Here is a 20,443-nt window from a genome sequence, read left to right as displayed (position 1 = left end):
TAACAGAAAAATCTCTCCTGGACTAAGTTACGAGCTCAGGTATGGACTTAGGCATCTGAGTGCCTAGCCCTAGGTGCCCTGTTAAAAACACAGATACCATCGTGTCTCTGCCCATTCTGAGCTCACATTCTAGAAGGTAAGATTATTTCCCCTTTTTTCTCCAAATTTAAAATTCATTCCCAGAGCCATATAATGACATGGCAGGACTCACATAATTTTATGGTCTTTTAAAAGGATCATTTTAATGGACAGTAAAACTTCACACATTCAACACCTCATTAATTCTCCGATGAGCTTGAAAATTTTGGTATACCTCGGGATTTCAGTTGTTCAAGGTACATTATATAATTTAGGGCTGTTGTGAATCCGTATTTTTTCACCACTTTGCTTCAGTTTTAGCCAGTGCTACTGATATATCGTTATTGATAATGTATAATAACATTAAGAAAGTAAAACTGACAAAAAAAAATTTCTTCCCCCCCTGTAATCTGGGGTTAACAGATTCAAACACGACCTTTCTTGCATCCAAGTCAGCAGAATTTTGGGTAATAAAATTTGTTGAAAAGGTCTGAGTTGTAAAAATACATGGCACAAACTTCTTTATGTCATTTTCTGTTTTGTTTTAAATATTAGACTCATATTTTGTAAATTATAATTGTACTTGTTACTATTAACGGTAAATATTTATTGCATCACAAATGTGCTCTGTGTTAAATAAGTCAGAACAAGTTCCAGGTGTGGTACTTAGTATAAATAATGTCATGGCTTGGCTTTACCTAGACTCCTTAGACTAATGAATTATTTATAAGAAATTCACAATATTAATGTGAATGATTCAGATCCTTTTAAACGTGCAAACTTAACTGTGTGACCCTGTGAAATTCTGTCTATGAAGTGTGCTCAATGATTGTATTCTTGTTTTTCAAGACATGTTTCCAGTGCTTCTATCACATTGTACGTGATCTGTGCGACATTAAGTCAAATCAGTGTAGCTGAATATTTAAGTCATAGAAGATAAGAAATGTGTTTTATTTCTTAATATAATAAGGCATACTTTATTAAATGGACAGATGCATGTATTCGATGTTCAATAAAAATAAAAAGCTGTTGCATGGATATAGTCGGTGGCCATCTGCTCCTGGGCTCTTCTTCCGTTCCAGAACCATCTACATTAGAATCACCCAGGCTGCTTGTTGCAAAATGCAGATTCTCCCAATTCTCATTGGACTGGGAACATCTGGGGGTTTGGCCCAAAAGTCTGCATTTTAAAACAGGCTCCCCAGGTGATTCCTCAGAACACAAGGGTTTTGTTTCATTAAACTTTTACAGTATATATTTAACTTTTGAATAAGTAAGCTTTTCTCACGATCCAAAATCGAAAGCATAAAAAAGGTATTCAGGGAAAAGTCACGAGGCTACCTCACAGTTCCCAGCAGCCATCACCACTCCCCGCCTTGAGTGGCCATTGTTGCTATGCTGTTTTATGTGTACGCTACTGGACACTTCTTATGCGCTTGCCAGGAAATACAAATGTGTGTTTTCTTGCAGCCCACCACCATTTTACAGAAATGGCAGCATATTGTATGCATTGTTTTGCCCGCTGTTTGCTTCACTACATACCATATCTTGGAGATCTTTCCATATCATTACACAAAATTCTTCCTCATTCTTTCTTATATCTGCATAGCATTTACTTATTCAATCCCCCTTTGATGAACACTTAGGTTGTTTCCGGTATTTTGCTATGATGAACCGTGTTGCAATGAATATTTAATCTCACACATGAGCAAGTGTTGCTGTAGGAAAACATCTTAAATGTGCAATTGCAGAAATAAAGACCATATACTTTTATAATTTGACAGTTATTCCAAATTGCTCTCTTTAGGGCTTAAATACCAAAGTTTGAGAACCTCTGTTTTCTGGGATAATCCTAGTCATCAGAGAGCAGGAAAGCACGAAAGAAGTAACACAATTGGTTGCAAATGGGGGCTGTCGATGTTCCCTGCACTCCAGGTGAGAAGAGCATGCCTATCAGATATAGCGAGCAGATTCCTTGAGGCGCACACTGACAGCCATGCCAAGGAGGCCCCAGAGTGCAGGGCTGTATATAACCACGACCACGGGGTCTCTTGGGAGAAGGCTCTCTGGATGTATCACCCACCGGTTAAATCGTAAACACTGGAAGTGTCAATGTTTTAAATAGCTAAAAGTGGTGATTCATGATTGTGCCTAAAGTAGACCCTGCATCTCTAGTTTTCCTGGATTAGATGGGAAGATGAGCAGACTAAAATCTTTGAGACACCCAGGGTATAAAAATCCAATTGACATTTAAGGTTGGTCCATGTTAATTGCTGAGAGAAAGCCCAGGTGAATTTTCTTATCAGAAACTCTAAACTCTTTGTAAGCACGCTGCCTACCTTGTCAGAAAAGCAGCTTTATTGATGCGTAGATTGTAACATTGAGAATTTAATATTCTCTTTAAAGTCTTGGATTATTGAAGTTGGAAGATACCCCAGAGAATGCCCAGACACAACCGCACATCTCACAAATGAGGAAGTTAAAGAAAGTGTCATGATTTGGGTTTCCACTTGGTCATCAGGCTTTAGAAAAATGAAAACAATTGGCTTGGAGATGACATGGGTGAGGAGAGGTTCATCAAGCCCTTCTGCTAGAGGGAAGGTAAATCTATGCATGGCTATCTGCTAACACATCAGGCAGAGAAACTTCCTGGTCACTCGGCTCAACATTGATAAACTTTGGCTTCTACTACGAGATATCAGATAACATCAAGAAAATGACACAAAGGCAGGTGTCTTGTCCCTTGAATATGGACTGAACTGTGTTCAATATTATAAAAATGAATTTTTAAGAGCACAATCCCCCCCTGCTTCCCAGAACTGAGATCAGGGAAGTCAAGCATTTTGCTCCAGGTCACTTGTCAACTATGACATCTACCCAGTACGTTTCCCAGTGTCCCTTCCCACCTTCTGTGACAGCCCAGTGCTCCTCAGTGCCTCTCAGAGGGACTGGACTAGCTCTGACTCCCCAATGTGCTATTTGCTAGAACAGTCTATGTTCGTGGGTCCACTCTTTTTCTTTTTTTTAAGATTTTTATTTATTTATTTGACAGAGAGAAACACAGCGAGAGAGGGAACACAAGCAGAGGGAGTAGGAGAGGGAGAAGCAGGCTCCCCGCTGAGCAGGAAGCCCAATGCAGGGCTCGATTCCAGGACCCTGGGATCATGACCTGAGCCGAAGGCAGACGCTTAACGACTGAGCCACCCAGGCGCCCCTTGTGGGTCCACTCTTGAGGAGTTTTCCAGGATACTGCTACTTAAAGTATGGTCTGTGGGAGCGCCTGGGTGGCTAAGTTAAACGTCTGCCTTCGGCTCAGGTCATGATCCCAGGGTTCTGGGATGGAGTCCCGTGTTGGGCTCCCTGCTCAGCGGGGAACCTGCTTAGCAGGGAACCTGCTTCTCCCTCTCCCTGCCACTCCACCTGCTTGTGCTCTCTCTCTCTTTCTCTATCAAATAAATAAATAAAATCTTAAAAAAAAAAATAAAGTATGGTCTGTGGACCGGCAGTGTTGACATCACCTGGTTAAAAATGCAGGCTCTTGGGACACCTGGGTGGCTCAGTGGGTTAAGCGTCGGACTCTTGACTTCGGCTCAGGTCATGATCTCAGACTTGTAAGTTGGAGCTCCACATCGGGCTCCGTGCTCAGTGCAGAGTCTGCTTGAGATTCTCAGTCTCTCTCTCCATCTGCCCCGACCCCGCAAGTGCTCTCTCTCTCTCAAATAAATAAATAAATAAATAAATAAATAAATAAAATCTTTTAAAGAAATGCAAGCTCTTGGGCCCGGCCTCAGACCTTCTGCATTAGAATTTTAACAGATCCCCAAGTGAATCCTATGCATATTCAATTTGTGACCACTGACAGAGGACATCATTTACTGTGAAGAAATCCACAGTGGGCTTGATACTTTTGCTATGCCATCTGGTGGTGTCACACCAGCCTTCTGGCTTGAGAGCCCTGGAATCTCTTTCCTCATGTGGCCTGTTTACCACCTTAGTCATTTGGACCAAACTCTGTCCATACAGATTGGCCAAATCCCCCAGTGTCCTATCCCTGCTCTCCAGGGACTGGGAATATATCTAGGCCTTCCAGGCCTAGAGTCATCTTAGAACTCATCACACAATTATTTTTCCTTTCTTGTGGTCTACTAATGAGGTCAACTAACAGTGGCAGTTGTCTGTTGTACTCAAGTCATTCCTTGCCCAGAAAGACTAATTTTACCTGATAGTAACTAATGGGACGTGTCATGCTTCCCAAATTCCCATGAGAAACTTTTGTCCAAAAAAAAAAAAAAACCCCACAAAACTGTAGTACTATATGGTGGCTAACTGAACATAAAAAATAAAATAAAAGATTGATAAAAATTGTATCTGCTTATTGCTCAGTGATTTTTTTCAAAGAACTAAAAACTATCACCCATTTACCCACCCCAAAGAAGGTACTGAGTTTCTGATTAGATGCTGTTGTTCCAATTTTATCTAAGAAGAGGCTGTTAAAAGCTCCAGTGTACCTACCCTCTCAGAAGCAGAATCGAGATTACAGGCAAAACCTTGTTTGCTGTCCCTTTAAAGCAGGAGGGTGTGGTTCTGTTTGGACAAATACAAAAAGAAAACATCTCACAAGCCAAGGGTGAAAACCAGTTAGGTCCTACCTGAATGTTGGGAAGGGAGCAAAGGGCCATCAACCCCTGTTTCTGCCTTGTTGCACATTTTAAGAGAACATAGAAAAGAGGTCACTCCAAATTGTGCAGATGCCTAATAATAAAAGCCAGTCCCACTTAGACGCTAACTGGTTATTTATATTCAAAACTAAAACCGCTCTCTCTCAATATCCTTCACCTCTTGTTGTGTCCCCTTTGCCTTCTAATGGTTGTCAAAATTCTCCCATTCATCTAAACTCAAAACCTGCTTAAGATTCTCTCTCTCCCTCTCCCTCTGTCCCTTTCCTCACTCTCCTGCTTACTCTTAAAAAAAAAAAAAAAAAAAAAAATCCTGATGCCCAGGCCCTGCCCCAGAACAACTGAGTCAGAATCTCTGGGAGGGGAGAACCAGGCATCCCTATTCGAAGTTCCCCGAGTGATTGCAATGAGCAGACAAGGTTAAAGACCATCTCACCTGAGATGTCCTCTTACATCTCAGCTGGCCTGAATCCAACCCATTCCTCAAAGCTCAGCTCCAGGGTTCTCTCCCTGTGAAGCCTTCCGGCTCTCCTGTGCTCAAACAGCCCTTTCTGCACGGGCCCTAGCTTTTATCATAAACTGCCTTGAATTATATTTACTTGTGTGAATGCTGGTCTCTCCCACTAGATCAGGGATTGACAAACATTCTCTGTAAAGGGCCAGGTAGTAAATATTTTAGGCCTTGTGAGATCCACAGTCTCTGTCAAGACTACTCAACCCTCTTGTTGTAGCATAAAATCAGCCACAGGTAACATGTAAATGAATGAACGTGGCTGTGTTTTAACAAATCTGTATTTGCAAAACCTGATGGTGGGCTAGATTTGGCTTGAGAGCTGTAGTTGCTGACCCCCCAGCATAAGACTAATATAGCACCTTAGGGGCAAGAATCGTTCAGTCTCTCTCTCCCTCCCTCTCCAGCCCTAGTGTCTAGCACAGTGCCTGAATCAGTGACAGAAACCGACAAAACTCCCTTCGTGGGGGTCTATGTGGTCATTCTCTCACAACTGAGCCTAGAGCATGGGTAAGGCAAAGTGAAGCAGAAGGAGTCAAAGTTTGTCAATTTTGCCTTTTAGGCAAATATTAGCATTTACCTTACTTATCATTCCCAACAGAACTGTCAAACAGTCTCCATTTGCAGCGCACAGAGTCACTCATCAACCATGAAAATGCGCTCCTATGCGAGGACTAACTTTCTTTTTTTTTTTTTTTTAAAGATTTTATTTATTTGACAGAGAGAGACACAGCAAGAGAGGGAACACAAGCAGGGGGAGTGGGAGAGGGAGAAGCAGGCCTCCCGCCGAGCAGGGAGCCCGATGCGGGACTCAATCCCAGGACCCTGGGATCATGACCCGAGCTGAAGGCAGACGCTTAACGACTGAGCCACCCAGGCGCTCCGAGGACTAACTTTCCATGTCCCTTCTACCATGCTACAGGCTGGTAAGCATCTTGAGATTTGTAAGGTGCAAGCATCTGAACAGAGATCAGTGTTTGTAAGAGGTAGCTGTCCAATTTGCAAACCCAAACTGTAGGAAAGCAGCCTGATTAGCATCACCAACTAATGTTGACATAATTCACCATTACTGAAAAACTATGCCCACTCCAGACATCAGTGAAGGAACCAGGGCTCCCTGGCCTATAACCACAGACAGGTGAGCCTTCAACGGCCCCTTAATGTACATCACTGTAGGTGGTCACACTTGTTTTAAGGTGTCTTAGCCCGTTTGGGCTACTATAACAAAAATACCATTGACTGGGCAGCTTATAAGCAACAACAATCTATTTCACTCAGTTCTGAAGGCTGGGAAGTCCAAGATCAAGGTGCCAGCAGATTTGGTGTTTGGTGAGAGCCCACTTCCTGGTTCAGAGGTGGCTCCTTCTTGCTTGTCTCACACAGTGGAAGGGCTAAGAGATCTTTCTCAGGGTGCTTTCACGAGAGCACTGATCCCATTCATGAGGACCCTCACAACCTAATCACCTCCCGAAGGCCCCACCTCCTAATACCATCACCCTGGGGGCTAAAATGATAGCACATGAATTTGGGGGAGACACATTCAGTCCACGGTATAGGGGTTCATTTTAATAAGGAAATATGCCTTGTATCTCCTAATTCACGTTTCTTCTCCCTACTCTAAAATGTGTCTCAGGCAGTAAGAAGAAAGGCTGTGTGCAAACTGCTGGATTGGAACACACTACCAGAGCAGTAAGAATACTAAAATAAATGAAGAGTATGAACAAAGAAAAAAAGAGCTAATATTTGGCAATCACATGATCATCTACAAATGCAATATCACATCACCTCTAAAGAGCAGGGGCTCAAAAATCCTGAGGCTCTGCCCCTCCTCTGTAGAAAGTTCGTAGAGCCGAAGCTACATAAGATGCTAAGTCTGGCTGATGAGAGCACACCACCTGTCCTAGGCCTCTTGTCTTAAGCTACAGCTTGCTCAGGTCTCATAATTCTGGGGCAAGGAACTACTTTCTGCAAAATTTACAGTTGGGAAACTGCTCAAGAGTTTGAAGGGATGTAGCATTTCCCAGGAAGCCTTTAATCAAGGAGACAGGAGCTGAAATGAGGATCCCTATGTAGGAGGACTGGGGAGACCAACATTCCAGAATATAGACAACCCACAGAGACTGGCCTATGGCTGCTTGAAGACCTATAGGGTCCCAGGCAGGCCTGTGCAGCTAAGTATCCCAATTACCCTACAGGACTGTAAGGAACATGAGACCCTTGGTCTAAGGAGGACGACCTCAGGTCAGTAGAGGGAGGAATGTGAGCCTCTAATGGGCTTCAAGGGGAGGACCCAGCCAGAATAGTGGGGTCCCATCGAGTCCTGCCCTGGCTGTCGGTCATGGGAAGTCTGGACCTGGCTAACCCTAACTTCTAATTCTGTAGTCCCAGGAGATAAGGGTTTTGATCAGAGGGGGACAGCCCCAGGTTTCCTGAGAGTGGAGTCCCAGGATTAGCCAGATGTCAAGGTGGTGAAATTTAGGGAGGAATGCAGGAATTACCCACACTCTAGTGCAGGAGACACCACAGAGCATCCCCCCCCCGCCCCCGCCCGCAACCTGGGAGGCCCAAGTTGAGGCAGAGTTGTCAGGCTGAGGAGCCCCCTCATTTCTGCCTGCAGGGCCTCAGAAAGAGGAAGACCTTAATCTAGTGAGATTGGGCTACAGTCCTGCAGAGCGAGGAGACCCAAGAACTACCAAGAGCCAAGGCGAGGACCTAGTGATAAGCGATAATTCCCGCCAGCAGAGAGGGTCACACGTCCCCAGCGCCCTTTTCTTCGTCGTAGGAGGCCGACAGCTCAGCCCAGGAGCTCCTCATTTGTGCCTGGAGCTCTCAGTCCGGGAGGCCCTGGGAGACAGGCAGCAGCGCCAGTGACGCCGAGGGAGGAGTTCTGGCCCTAACTGGAGCTCAGGTGAGGACCCTGAATACTAAAGAGAGGACCTGTCCCCAAAAGAGGAGGGTGCCCAGAGTCCCAGCGCGGCCGCACAGGCCCAGAGTCTGTAGCAACGGTAGCCACACGTGGTGCACTAGAACTGCCCCTGCTGACAGCCCTCAGAGACCCCTAGCGGCCTTGGCCGGATATGGCTTACTCTGACTTCCGCCTTGAAAGCTCTGGAAGGTGAGGAACTTAGCCTGGCAGACGCAACGTCGGGTTAGTGGAGAGGGAAATTTCAGGACTGCTCAGGTATCAAGGTAAGGGCGTTGAGTGTGGACTGAAGCAACCACTCTGCCCAGCACCGAGGAAGCCCCACGAAGAACTGCGCTAGCCTCAGCACTGGGAGCCCTGGCACAATTATTTGGCTTGTCTGTGGAGCGCACCACGGAGGGGAGGGCCTAAGTCTAAGTGGGGTGGCCACGGTTCTGCTACAGGAAGAATCATGGGTCCTAAGTGGAGTTCTGGTGAGACCCTGAGTGCTAACGAGGGGACCTTTCCTTCAAAACGGGGGAGGGGCCAGCCACGACTAGGAGCTGCAGGTAGGGATAGACAGATGCAGTGCGTCTGAGCTTCCTGTCTAGCGACTGAGGAACATAAGGGCTTGAGTGCAAAGCTGATAGACCCAGATCAGCAGATGGAGGAGCCCCAGGCTTTGATGTGTATCAGTGGGGTCCCAAACAGTCCTGCCCCTGCTGTCAGCCCTCGGAGGCCCCATACAGCCTCGGACATACCGAGGCTCACCCTGACTTCCACCTTGGGGAACTCGGAAGGGGAGGACCTTGGTCTGAAGGGCATGAACTCTAGTAAGTGGAGGGTGGAGTTCCAGGACTGGTTTGGTATGAAGGTGGAGATCCTGAAGATGGACTGACACAAACACCCAGTGCCTTTGCCCCCCAGCTCTGGGAGGTCCCAGCAGAGCCGTGGTGTGACCTGCTTGAAATGTCCCAGGGAGAGAAGGGCCTCGTCTAAGGAAGTGGCCCCAGTTCTGCAGCAGGAGGAGACCAACGCCCTAGTAGGATTCCAGATTGAGGACCCTGACTGCTAATGAGAGGACCTCCCCCGAAAAGAGGGGGCAGACCAGAACACTACCCATGCTCTCAGCTCCAGGAGGCTTGAGGCAGGTGGATCCAGGTGTGGTGTGACCCAACTTCCCCTCCAGTGACTCAGGGAAGGGAAGACCTTGATTTGAGCCTGGTTGACTCAGTTCAGTAGAATGAGGAGTCAGAAGTCCGACACTGAGCCAACGTCCGAACTCTGGGTGAGGACTGAGCTAATGACCCAATGGAGAGCTGTGGGATCCCATAGAGTCCTCACCCTGTTCTCAGCCTTTGTAGGCCCCAAGCAGCCTTGGCAGGATGTGGCTCACCCTGAACTTCCAACTCTGAGGTCCCATTTAAGTAAAGACCTTGGTGTAAAAGGCATGGGCTCAGGTCCCCTGAAGGGAGAGTCCCAGGACTGGTCAGGTGTCAAGGTGAGGATACTGAGGGAGGAAATGGGGACCAGTCAACCCCCCAATAGAGAGGGTTGCACCAAGCCTCACCCCTGGGAGGCCCAGGGCAGAGCTGACAGATTCAGGTGCCCCCTGACTTCAATTTGCAGGGTTTCAGTAAATGAAGGCCTTGGTTTAAGGACTGGTTGCCCCAGTTTAGCAGAGAGAGGAGTCCCAGGCCCTGTGGGGAGTGAAGGTAAAAATCCTGTGGGAGCAATGAGAGAAACCACTCCAGAACAGAGGAGGCCATGGAAAGTCTTCCCTGTGGTGTCAGCCTGGAAAGCCACGGGCAGAACTGTTTGGGTGAGAGGACTCATTTCTTAGGGGGCAGGGGAGCGGGATCAGAGGAGAACAGAGAAGCGAGGGTCCTGGTCCCAGCCAGGGCTGGCAGGCTGCAGCCTAAGGCACACTCTGACTTCCTCCACCAGGGCCTCAGGAGACAGACTGACTGAGAGAACAGAAGCCCTATGGGGTCCTACAGCAGTGCCTTCAAGGACACCTACATGGGGCATTTTTAAAGCCACAGTGACATCTCCCTGCTGAAGGGACTCACACCCTTTTATCCTCCTCCTCCAGGGGCCCGCGTCAGGTGCCCTCCTGTCACACTCGTGCCTGCTGTCCCTAACCACACTCATGCCTCATGGTCAGAAGAGTAAGCTCCGTGCCTGGGAGAGAAGCCGACAGGCCCGAGGTGAGAGCCAGGGTCTTGGGGCAGCTCAGGCCACTGCAGCAGTGGAAGAAGAGGTCCCCTCTTCCCCCTTGCTTGTCTGTCAGGGTGTGCCCCTGAGCTCCCCTGCAACAGGCCCTCCCCAAAAGTCTCAGAGGGCCTGATCTACCAGCAGTCCTGATACAACCATTTCAGGCTGAAGTTCTGATGAAGGTGCCAAGAGCCAAGGGGAGGAAAGCCCAAGTCCCTGCCAGGCCCTGCCTTCCCCTGAGAGCTCTCACACAGATCCTCTGACCAGGAAGGCGGGCATTTTGGTGCATTTTCTGCCGTACAAGTATAAAATGAAGGAGCCCATTACCGACGCAGAAATACTGAAGGTTATCAACAAAAAGTACAAGGAGCAATTCCCTGAGATCCTCAAGAGAACCACTGAGCGCTTGGAGCTGGTCTTTGGCCTTGAACTGAAGGAAGTTGACCCCAGCAGTCACTCTTACACCTTTGTTAGCAAAGTGGGCCTTCCCACCGAAGGGCGTCTGAGCGACGGCGTGGGCTTCCCCAAGAACGGGCTCCTGATGCCTCTCCTGGGTGTGATCTTCATGAATGGCAACGGGGCCACTGAGGAGGAGACGTGGGAATTCCTGAATGTGTTGGGGGGTCTATGCTGGGAGGAGGCATCTCATCTTTGGGGAGCCCAGGAAGCTCATCACCAAAGATTTGGTGCAGGAAAAGCACCTGGAGTACCGCCAGGTGGCCGACAGTGATGCTCCTTGCTACGAGTTCCTGTGGGGCCCAAGAGGCCACGCTGAAGCCAGCAAGATGAAAGTCCTGGAGTTTTTGGCCAAAGTCAGCAATACTGTGTACCCCAGTGCCTTCCAGGGCTGGTATGAAGAGGCTTTGAGAGATGAGGAAGAGCGAGCCCAGGCCAGAGTTGCAACCCAGGCTGCGACTGGTGCCCCGGCCAGTGCCTGCTCCAAGGCCACGTCCAGCAGCCCCCCTCAGCCCTAGTGAAGTCGAAGATGGGGTCCTCACCTTGCCTTTGGAAAGGGCTGTCAACCTCCTAAAGTAATGTGGAGTCAGGTGGGGCTGGAGAGAGCAGAATCTCTCTCTTCGTTGTGTTCTTGTTATTCATAAATAACGTACAGATTGACCTCTTTTTTTCTTATCTTTCCAATGTGTTCTTTTTAAAAATGTTTATTGAAATTCAGAATCTAAGCTTATGAATAACATGGCTCACATATTTATCGCTAGTTATCAAATTTGAGAGTAATGGTTTTGTATTTTGTAAAACAAACTGAAAATCCTTGCATCTTTTATTGTGAGCCAGTACAAGAAAAACATAGCCCTGGAATAGGGATTTTCATTAAAATGTAAGAGAACTGCACTGTGAAAATGTTGAGATAACAAGATAGTGAAAAAAAAAGAAAAGTAAAAAGTTTTTACTTTTCTTGGTTTTTCTTATTTATTTTGCTCTTTCTTTGGGTAGAATTAAAAGATATATACCTGGATTTGCTTAGCTTTTCAAGAATGTGGGAGAAAATAAATGGTCATGAATTAGAACTCTTGTTCACCATCTCTTTTGTTCACCAAACATGAATCGAGCATCTGCTCTTTGGAAGGCTTCATGCTAGTTCTAGGATGTGTACACAAAGAACACCCAGCCCCTGCCAATAACATTTCAGAGTCCAAGAGAAGCTATCAGATAAGGAACGTGGTGAGATACACTCCTCATCCTGAAGGACAGTAAACAGAAGGCAGAAGGAGTGAGGAGATTCTACATAGAAGCAGTCCAGGGTAAATCTCCCGAGACAAGACAGGCGGGGAGCCTGGGAAGCTGCCAGTCCCTCTGTGGGAGGTAATTTTAAGTTTGGCTACACCAAGGGTTAGCTGAAGCTGTTGAAATGGTGAGGGACCAGGGACCAGAGCCCCAGATGGTGGGTCTCACAATGGAAAGACTATGTGTGCGATGGAAAACTGCTCTTAACCATTCCTTAGAGATGTGGTAAACCAGAGAGAAGTCCCAGACACCTGCGGCAGGGGGAGAATGACTCCTGGGCTCTGTTCCCGGGCAGGTGAACACAGTGCACTCACTAGGTGTTTTGTGCAATCAGTGTCCAGAGAGTTTCTGAGACGAAGGTGACAGCAACCGCTTTGCCTTGGCCTGGGGCAGCTCGGGGGATTGACCGCTCCATTAAAAGGAAACCTAAATTGGGCATTCTTCTGTGTAATATGGCAAACTCTAAACGATGTCTAGATTTTTGGTGGTGGTGAAATGAGTAAAAACAGAGATGGGTTCCATGCAGGGGCAGCTGAGAAGGAGGCAAGTCATTGCCCTTTGCACAGCTGTAGTAGCTTCATGGTGTATCCAACTGGGAAGTCTACCACACGCCCACATCAAATGACTTATCATCTAATGGGGAAATACTGTTTAGTTTTATTTCGTAAGCAGCATTTTGGCTGATTTGAGTGTTTTGTTTTGTTTTCCTAGAACACTGCATATTCTCTGACCTCCTTCTCGAATGAAAAAAAGAAAAAAAATCCCAGTGTGGTATGTGGTATCATCTGGCTCAAAATAATCATGGTAATAACTGCTATTCAAAAATATCTCAATACTTGTCAGGCTCTGTATTGGATTTGCAACACATATTCCATACATCCTTCGGTCTTGGAAGACAGGGCTTACCAAACCTGCTCCACAGATAAAGAACCTGAGGCTCCGAGAGTTTGCTAATGTGCGTGAGCTCACACTGCTGATAAGCTGCAGGGCCAGTGCTGAACCCATGGTCTGAATTTATCTAGAGCCCACACTACCCTGCGCCTCTCAGCCAGAGGCAGATACTGTGTCATAATTCACATTTCCTTTCACGACTCCTAGATCTATCTCAGGTGATAAAAAGGGGGCTCTGTGCACAAACTATTGGTTTGGAATACATAGCTAGAGCAATAAAATATCAAAATAAGTGGTGTGAATAAAGAAAAAGAAAATAGTTGGGGACCATATGATCATCTGCATATGCAGTGTCAGATCACCCCGAAAGATAGGGGCTCACCAAACCACGCAGCTCCATCCCTGCCTTAGAGAAAGTCGATGTATTAGAACCAAAGTTACATACAAGGCTAAGTCCAGTTGGTGAAGAGAAGGAAGAAATAGGCCGGCTTTTTCCTGGGCATGCTGCATTGAGCTATAGCCTCCCAGTCTCCCATCACTCCTGCCACACCAATTCTATCTGCAAGGTTTGCAGGGGGAAAGGTGCTCAAGTATTTGCGGGGACCTAGCATTTCCTAGGAAGCCTGTAATCTAGGAACATGAGCCAAGATGTGAGACCCTATGTCAGAGGATGGGGAGATCAACACCCCAGAATATAGGTGGTCTCACAGAGACTAACCTGCATCTGCCCTCAGACCACAGGGCCCCAGGCAGGGCTGACCATCCCCTCGTCCTTCAGGGTTGTCTGGAACATGAGAGTCTTGGTCTAAGGAAGGCGACCTCAGCTCAGTAGAGGGAGAATTGCGAGCCACTGACAGACAACAAGGGGAGGACCTAGAATGCGGAATGAGGAAAGGAGTCAAGCAGAACAGTGGGATCCCATGAGGTCCTGCCCCAGCTGTCAGCTCTTGAGGGTCTGGAACAGTTGTAGCTGGATTTGGCTCACCCTGTCTTCCAACTCAGTAGTTCCAGGAAGGTGAGAGAAGCAGCCCCAGGTCAGCTGAGGTGGCATCCCAAGAATGGGCCTGACACCACAATGCTCGGTGTCAAGGTGAGGACGCTGAAGGAGTGAGGGAAACACCCACCTGAGAACACAGGAGGCCCCACAAACCTCCCCTGCTCCTGCCCCAGCTAGTAACCCTGGGAAGCCTAGAGAAGAGGTGTTAGATCGGGGAGCCCCCTCATTTCTGCCTGCAGGGTAGCAGGAAGAGAAGGGCTTTGGTCTAGTGGGGGTGGCCCCAGTTCTGCAGAGGTGGAGACCCAGGAACTAAGAGGAAACAAGGTTGGGACTCAGTGATAGGAGGGGACTCCCACTGGTCGAGAGGTTCCCACAGGGCCCTGCATGTCCTTAGCCTTGGATTGCCGAGGGCAGAGCATTTAGCCCAGAAACCCTTCATTTTTGCCTGTGGAGTCACCGAGATGGGAGGGCCTTGGTGTAATGGGTGGCCCTAGTGTCACAGAGGGAGGAGTTTTATCCCTAATTGGTGTGCAGGTGAGGACCCTGAGTACTAATGAGAGGAACTCTCCCCAAACCAGGGGACTTCTCAGAGTCCCACCCCAGCTCTTGGCCTTGGGAGGCCTGAGGCAGGGGTAAGCAGATATGTTGCAGCCCATGTTCTAGGCATTCAGGAAGGTGAGGACTTGAGTGTGAGGCTGATAGACCCAGATGAGTAGATGGAGGAGTCCAGGCTGTGATGCATATCAGTGGGGTCCCAAACGGTCCTGTGCCTGCTGTCAGCCCTCAGAGGTGCCATACAGCCTTGGCTGGACACAGCCCACCCTGACTTTCTCCTCGGGGAATCCAGAAAATGAGGGCATTGGTCTGAGGGGCACAGACTCAGGAAAGAGGATGAAGTTCCAGGACTGGTCAAGTTTCCAGATTGGGGACCCTGAATGTGGACTGAAGAGCTCACTCTGCCCATAACCAAGGGAGCTACCCAGTGCCCCCTGCCCCCCACCCCCACGTCCTCTCTCAGCACTAGGAGGGTGGACAGAGCTATGGGCTGACTTCTGCTTGGAAGGTCTCAGGAAGGGGAGGGCCTTAGTTTACGGAGATGTTCCCAATTCTTCCAAGAGAGGAGATTGGGTCCTAACTGGAATCCAAGTGAGGAACCCAAGTGCTCACCAGGGGACCTTGCTCCAAAAGGGGAGGCCACCCAGAGCCCCACCCCTGTTGGCAGTACCGGGAGCTCCATGCAGGGGTAGGCACATGTGGTGTACCCAAGTTCTCCCTTCAGAGGCTGGTGGACTCATGTCAGTAGAGGGACTCCCAGTGAGCCCAGGCCAGAGAAGGCCCTCACTGAGCTGTCAGCCCCAGGTCCCTTCGCCTCTTAGGGATTCCAGGAAGGTGGGGGCCAGGTTTTAGGGGTCAACTTCAGTACAACAGAAGGGAGGGGCCCAGGCCCTGCCAACAGTTGATATGATGGTGCTGACTGTAAACTGACAGGCCTCCAAACAGCAGGGAGGATCCCTGCTACCAGCCCCTGCTGTCACCCCAGGCAGCCCCAGGCAAGGCTGGTGGGCTGCAGCCCAAGGCACATTCTAACTTCTTCAGGGGTCCTCAGGGGACAGGCTAACCAGAAGAACAGGAGCCCTGTGGGGTCCAAGAGCAGTGCCCTGGCAAAAGGGCTCACAGCCTCTCACCCTTCTCCTCCAGGAGCCACACCACATGCCCTCCTGCCACATTCCCTTCTGCTGTCCTTAGCCACAGTCATCATGTCTTGAGGTCAGAAGAATAAGCTCTATGCCCGTGAGAAAAGCCGCCAGGCCTGAGATGAGTCCTAGAGCCTTGGGGACGTACGGGCCACTATCGCAGTGGAAGAAGAGTCTCGGTCCTCCTTCTCTCCTTCTTTTGGGCATATTCCCCAGAGCAAGGGTGATGTCAGGTCACAGAGCACTCTGCAGGAGCCTCGGAGAGTGCCAAACACCACCACTGCTTTCTGTGGGTGTTTTAGGCACAGAATCTTAAGAAGGTGCTAAGAGCAATGATGAGGAAAGCAGAAGTTCCTGCCAGGCTAATGTGAATATTTTTTTTTTAAAGATTTTATTTATTTATTTGAGAGAGAGAATGAGATAGAGAGAGAGAGCATGAGAGGGGGGAGGGTCAGAGCGAGAAGCAGACTCCCCGCTGAGCAGGGAGCCCGATGCGGGACTCGATCCCGGGACTCCAGGATCATGACCTGAGCCGAAGGCAGTCGCTTAACCAACTGAGCCACCCAGGCGCCCCAAATGTGAATATTTTTATATCATCGTTCACTAGAGTGGAGTCCCCTTAAGTCAGCTATATGGAGCCAAGGAGAGCAGACACACTATGAAACGGCTTTTCTTTTCCAAATCAACCTAATATGCACCCAAAAAAAGTGGCAAAGCTAAGTGGGTTTGGTCAACATACCCACAAATACTCAAGAATGGGCAAAATGAAAACTGAGAAACAAGACTGGGAGGAAAACAGGAGAGGAAGAGTTGGCCTCAAACTAAGCTCTGAGAAGAACTCATAGAAGGGCAAAGCTATGAGCAAGCACTTTGAAGGATGGGCAGATGTGTGATGAGGTGGGGAGGAGTGAGAAGGACCTCTAGGGCAGAAGGGGTCTCTCTCTCCACACTTGCCCATTGAACACTGTCATTCAATTCTCTGTGCATTTATTGGGGAGCCAGTGGGCTCCAACAGGGTGGCTCTCTGCACAGATAACAGATAGGTGAACAAGACAATCCCCCCTCTTTTGTAGGCCAACAGGCTAGGGATAAAAGATCTCAGTATCCCTTGACGTTTAGATTCTCCAAGGAATTAGAACCCTCAATCACAACATTAGCAGGGGAAAAAAACAAGAGCTTGACAAAATCAGGAGTGTCTTTCTTTTCTGGGTAAAGTTAATTTTGTTTCTTTTACCATGAGTCAGAATTTCAGGACATCAGTGCATTGAGATTATCCAGAGGAATTCTGATATCACTCTTCCTTTTTTTTTTAAACTCTGAAATCTATATTGCATACAGAAAAGCCTATAAAATGTGTGTGTAGAGTCTAAAGAATAATTACATGAATACTATGTGCCCACATGTAGATTAAGAAACAACATCGTCACTACCTCAGTAACCCCCAGTGGTCCTTCCCTAATGATATACCCCTTCCTACCTGCTATGGACTGAATGATTATGCCCCCCACCAATATGTTGAAGCCCCAATGGCATGGTATTTGGAAGTGGGGCCTTTGGAGAGGTAATTAGGTCACGAGGATGGAACCACCATGATGGGATTAGTGTCCTTAAAACAGGAGAGCCAGCCCTCCACCTACCCCTTGTGAGGACATAAGAAGAAAACAGACTTCAACAAATCAGGAAGAGGGCCCTCACCAAGACCTGCATTGGCTAGCACCTTGATCTTGGACCTCTCAGCCTCCAGAACTGTGAGAAATAAATGTTTGCTGTTAAAGTAACCCAGTCTATGGTAATTTGTTTTAGCAGCCTGAGCTAAGACACTACCCCGGAGGTAACCACTATTCTGAATTTTGTGGTATTTGTTTTCTTTTCTTTCCCCCCACTTTGAATATATCTTTAAACAATCTAATCCTTTGTCCAGTTTTACCTGCTTTTGAACTTTATATAAATGGAACTGGGGCACCTGGGTGGCTCAGTCAGTTAAGCATCTGCCTTCGGCTCAGGTCATGATCCCAGGGTTCTGGGATCGAGCCCACGTACAGCTCCTTGCTCAGCGGGGAGCCTGCTTCTCCCTCTCCCTCTGCTGCTCCCCTGCTTGTGCTCTCTCTCTCTCTCTCTGTCAAATAAATAAAATATTTTTTAAAAAGATTTTATTTATTTATTTGACAGAGTGAGACACAGTGAGAGAGCGATCACAAGCAGGGGGAGTGGGAGAGGGAGAAGCAGGCTTCCTGCTGAGCGGGGAGCCCGATGCGGGACTCGATCCCAGGACCCTGGGATCATGACCTGAGCCGAAGGCAGACGCTTAACGACTGAGCCACCCAGGCACCCCAAATAAATAAAATCTTTAAAAAAATAAAATAAATAAATGGAACTACACTGTAGGTAATCATCTGTGACTTGTTTTTTTTGTTGTTGTTTTCTATTATATTTGTGATATTCACCCATGTTGAAGCATGTGGTTCTAGTTTGCTCATTCCCATTGCTGTGTAACATTTGTTTTGTGGCAGTCTCAGCCTATCAATAAGCAATGTTATGGTTGGACCAGCCCTTGTGGTTCTTATTATGATTGTAAGGTGCTCTTCAGCAATAATCAATAACCATCAGGGAAATTTGAAAAATGAAGGTTTATTGTTTATAGGACCTAGAAATTACACAGCACACCTGGGGCTACACAATGAGGTTGCAGGTAGAGAGAGAGAGAGCCAGCTAACTTGGTATTCTGCTTTTATTGGGGTCAAGGATGGGGGCCTAGGATTTCCACAAGTTCACTTTTTATTGGTAAATTTAAAACATAAGAGCAGGAATTCAAAGCATAGGAAGAGAAAGAAAAATAGTGGCCCAAATGTTCAGTTACAGAAATCAACCAAGATCTCTAAAACAAAGAAGTCTGGGGGCTAGGGAGTGGCATGGCTCTTTATCTAGTCTGGTATGGCTGGCAATGTATTTATTTGAGATAGATAGCCCTCTTTGAAGAGGATCCTCAGCAATCAAAACTTAAATCAGGCATTTGCATTACAAAAAGAAAAGCCAACCGTCAGGGCTCACAATACACATTCCAATGTATAAATATGCCTCAATGTATTTATCCACTTTACTTTGGTTAATCTTTGAGTTGTTTAATGCTACTATGAAAACTTTTGTAGTTATCTCCTGGTTCACTTGTACAAAGGTTTTCTAAGTTTCATATCTAGTACTGGAATTACTGGATCATAGGACATGCACACGTTCAAGTTTACTAGGTAGGTGATACCTAACTCTTTCCAAAGTGGTGATTCTAATTTTCACCACAATGGAAGAGAATATGTTGATCTATATCTTTCACCAACATTTGGTATTTTTTCACTTTTAAATTTTTGTCCATTTGATGTGTAGTGATAGCTCATTGGGGTTTTGGTTTGCATTTCCTTGTTTACTCTTGAGGTGGATGGCCTTGCCATGTGTTTTCTGCTCATTTGGATATCCTCTTCTGAGAGGTCTATTTAAATTCTGTACTTATTTTTATGTTAGGTTGTTTCCTTACTGATTTTTGTTTGAGTTCTTTATATAATCCTCACATAGTTAACATGTTTTGTAAATATCTTACACTACCTGTTTTTTCATAATTTTTACGGTGAATTTTAAAGATGTCTTTAATTTTAAGGATTTCTTTCAAATTTATCAATGCCTCCCTTAAAATTCCATAGTTTTTATTTCTTGTGTAAGAAATCCTGCCCTACTTTAAGATGATAAAATATTCGGGGCGCCTGGGTGGCTCAGTTGGTTAAGTATCCAACTCTTGATTTTGGCTCAGGTCATGATCTCAGGGTTGAGAAATGGAGCCCTGCATTGCGTTCTACACTGGGTGTGGAGCCTGCTTGAGGTTCTCACTCTCCCTCTCCCCTACCCTCCTAAAAAAAATAAAATAAAATAAAATATTCTCTCATATTTTCTTCTAAAATTTTTGTTATTTTGCCTTTCATATTATTTCTTTAATTCAACTGGTATGAATCTTTGAGTAACTTTTGAGAAATGTATGACATTTCTTTCTTATCCATATTCAATGCCAATTACTGAAAAATTCATCCTCTCCCCAATGATGTTCCATGCCTCCAGTCTTGTACTAAAAGTCCACACATGAGTGTATTTCAGGGTTCTGTGTTGTTCCATAGTTTTATTAGTCTGTCCCTGAGATGACACTACATTGTCTTAATCACTATAGCTTTAATACTAAGCCCTGCTATCAAGGAGGGTAAATCCCCTCATCCTGCTCTTGAACCTCCTTCCTTTGTTCTTCTTCGCCCTTTATACTCTTCCACATAAATTTTAGAATCAACTTGTCAATTTTTATAATTATTGGAGTTTTCATCGCTATGAAATAAACTACAAATCAGTTTCAGAAGACTTTATACCTCGACAATACTGAGTGTTCCAATCCATGAATGTGGTGTATCTCTCTAATGATTTAAGTCTTTTTAATAATTTTCACTAAAGTTTTATAATTTACTCCACATTGTTTGTTAGATTTAATTTGAGGTACATATATTTTTGCTGTTACTATACATGGAAATCCCATTCCCTTTCAAATTTTAATTGACAAAAAGAAATGTAAAAAAAAAAAAAGTAAAAAAAAATGTAATGTATATATGTACTATAATAAATGTTATATATACATGACCAAGTAATCTTATTAAACTCTCTTACTGATTTTCATTTATATGTGCATGGTTTAGGCTTTTCTATAAACATAATCAC

General features: G+C 46.4%; 1 protein-coding gene across 1 annotated transcript; it reads left to right on the top strand.

Moving 5' to 3' along the window:
* Window positions 1-10,288: 10,288 nt before the first annotated feature.
* Window positions 10,289-11,358, top strand: MAGEB17 (MAGE family member B17). The gene is given in 2 exon segments (XM_031030888.2): window positions 10,289-11,003; window positions 11,005-11,358. Coding segments are annotated over 2 exon segments (1,038 nt in total). The 5' UTR covers window positions 10,289-10,319.
* Window positions 11,359-20,443: the final 9,085 nt, after the last annotated feature.

Source organism: Leptonychotes weddellii, chromosome X, assembly GCF_054177405.1.
Source record: "Leptonychotes weddellii isolate Sample4059 chromosome X, ASM5417740v2, whole genome shotgun sequence".
In the NCBI taxonomy this organism is placed as follows: Eukaryota; Metazoa; Chordata; class Mammalia; order Carnivora; family Phocidae; genus Leptonychotes; species Leptonychotes weddellii.
The sequence above is the reverse complement of the archived record's forward strand: the minus strand, read 5'-3'. Positions and strand labels throughout refer to the sequence as shown.